General features: G+C 46.0%; 1 protein-coding gene across 1 annotated transcript; it reads right to left on the bottom strand.

Moving 5' to 3' along the window:
- Positions 1–744: 744 nt before the first annotated feature.
- LOC118832567 (E3 ubiquitin-protein ligase RNF170-like) lies at positions 745–1,515 on the bottom strand. The gene has a single exon (XM_036739861.1). The coding sequence runs from the start codon at positions 1,513–1,515 to the stop codon at positions 745–747; it is 771 nt and encodes a 256-aa protein (XP_036595756.1).
- Positions 1,516–1,729: the final 214 nt, after the last annotated feature.

The following is a 1,729-nucleotide window of genomic DNA, read 5'->3' as shown; positions in this document are numbered from 1 at the left end:
ATCCCTTTTTCTTTAATCTCACCATTTCAGAAAAGACTGTATTGTAACCATTGAACAAATATACCTAGCTAGTTATTAATCTAACAATAGTATTGGAGCTATCAACATCTTAAATATAATTCCCATTATGTTTTACTGGATGTTTATCCAATTTGGTAGCATAGTGGAGAGAGCGCTGAACTTGAAGTCAGGAAAGCCTGATTTCAAATCCAACTGCAAACACTTCCTAGCTATGTAATTCTAGGTAAGTCACCTAACCTTTCTCTCAGTTTGCTCTTTGCAAAATAGAGATTATGATAGCACCAACTTTCGAGGGTTGCTGCGAAGATCAAAAGATGTAATATATATATATATATATATATATATATATATATATCACTTTGCAAACCTTAAAGCAATATAGCTATCATTATTAATATGGTGAGCACCAGACCTGGAGTCAGGAAGTCCTAAGTTCAAATCTGGTCTCAGACAGTTCCTAGCTGTGTGACTTCTAGCTAGCCACTTCACCTCTACCTGCCTTAATTGTCTCATCGGTAAAATGGGGACAAGAACAGTAGCACCTATTTCCCAAGGTTGTTGTGAGGATCAAATGAGATGACATTTACAAAGCACTTTCCAAACATTCAACATCTATACAAATACCAGCTAATAACATTAGTATTGTGAACCTGTTAAATGATATTCAAGTGGTTCTTTCTAAGGACACATGACAACAACAAACAATCTTCTCCAACCTTTATTTCATCTGTTCAGCCTTTGTGTTATTACCTCCCTATACATGATAGAGATGTAAATAAGCAAGAGAAAGATGACAAAGAAATCGTCCAGAAACCCCAGAATCCCAAACAAGCCTTCAGGAACCAAATCCAAAGGTGATATCAGGTAGAAAAAGGCTCCCACTAAACACAGGACAATCCTGATGCGAAACATCCAGAAAAGTCCACCCACCGAAAACAGTTCCCGGAATGCATGCCTTAGCAGAGTGGGGAGATCCATAAGTCTGTCCATAATAGACCGGGGCTGCCCCGAGAACCGTCGGTTGTAATCATGAATATCTTGATGTAAACGCCGGGAATCAAGAGAATGGACATCTTCACCAAACACAGGAAATAGCAAAGTCACTGTTTGTCGACAGATCGGACAACTGACCATCCCAAGCCATGAACCATAACGCCAGTAAGCAATAAGGCAGTTGCCGCAGAAAAGGTGGCCACAGTTGGTTTCGATGGGAAGAGAGGCATGATGTAAACAGATGGGACAGGACAGGTCCGTGTAGAACTGAGGTCGAGGGGCTGGAGGATCTTGCTCCCTGTGGAGTTGTTCTCTCAGTACCCTGACGAGCTCGCGGTTGTTGGGATGGATGTGCTGCTGAGCACTTCTTAGAAGGGCATAGCCCAGGACAGCCAGGAAGGCAAAGCCAAGCAGCACGGCCACTAGCACCTGGTCACTGACTCCTTCGATGAGAGAGTCCTCGGTTCGCAAACCGTGCACCTTAGAGGGTTGCTTGGCCATGGTTGTTCTGGCCCCCCCGCGAAGGGCCACGTGGCCGGCACCTGGGCCCTAGCGTGAGGCTTGCGAGAGTCGCTGTCCAAGGTCCCCAAGTTTGGCGCGGCAGCCGGGGGTCTCCACTTACTGTTGGTCACTGCTGTCCGGGCCCAGCGGGGGTCGCTGTGGCCCGGCTTCGGCCAACGGCCGCCGCGGCTTCTTGGAGAGCGGACGGAAGGCA

Source organism: Trichosurus vulpecula, chromosome X (assembly GCF_011100635.1).
Source record: "Trichosurus vulpecula isolate mTriVul1 chromosome X, mTriVul1.pri, whole genome shotgun sequence".
In the NCBI taxonomy this organism is placed as follows: Eukaryota; Metazoa; Chordata; class Mammalia; order Diprotodontia; family Phalangeridae; genus Trichosurus; species Trichosurus vulpecula.
This window is presented reverse-complemented; position numbering and strand designations above follow the sequence as displayed.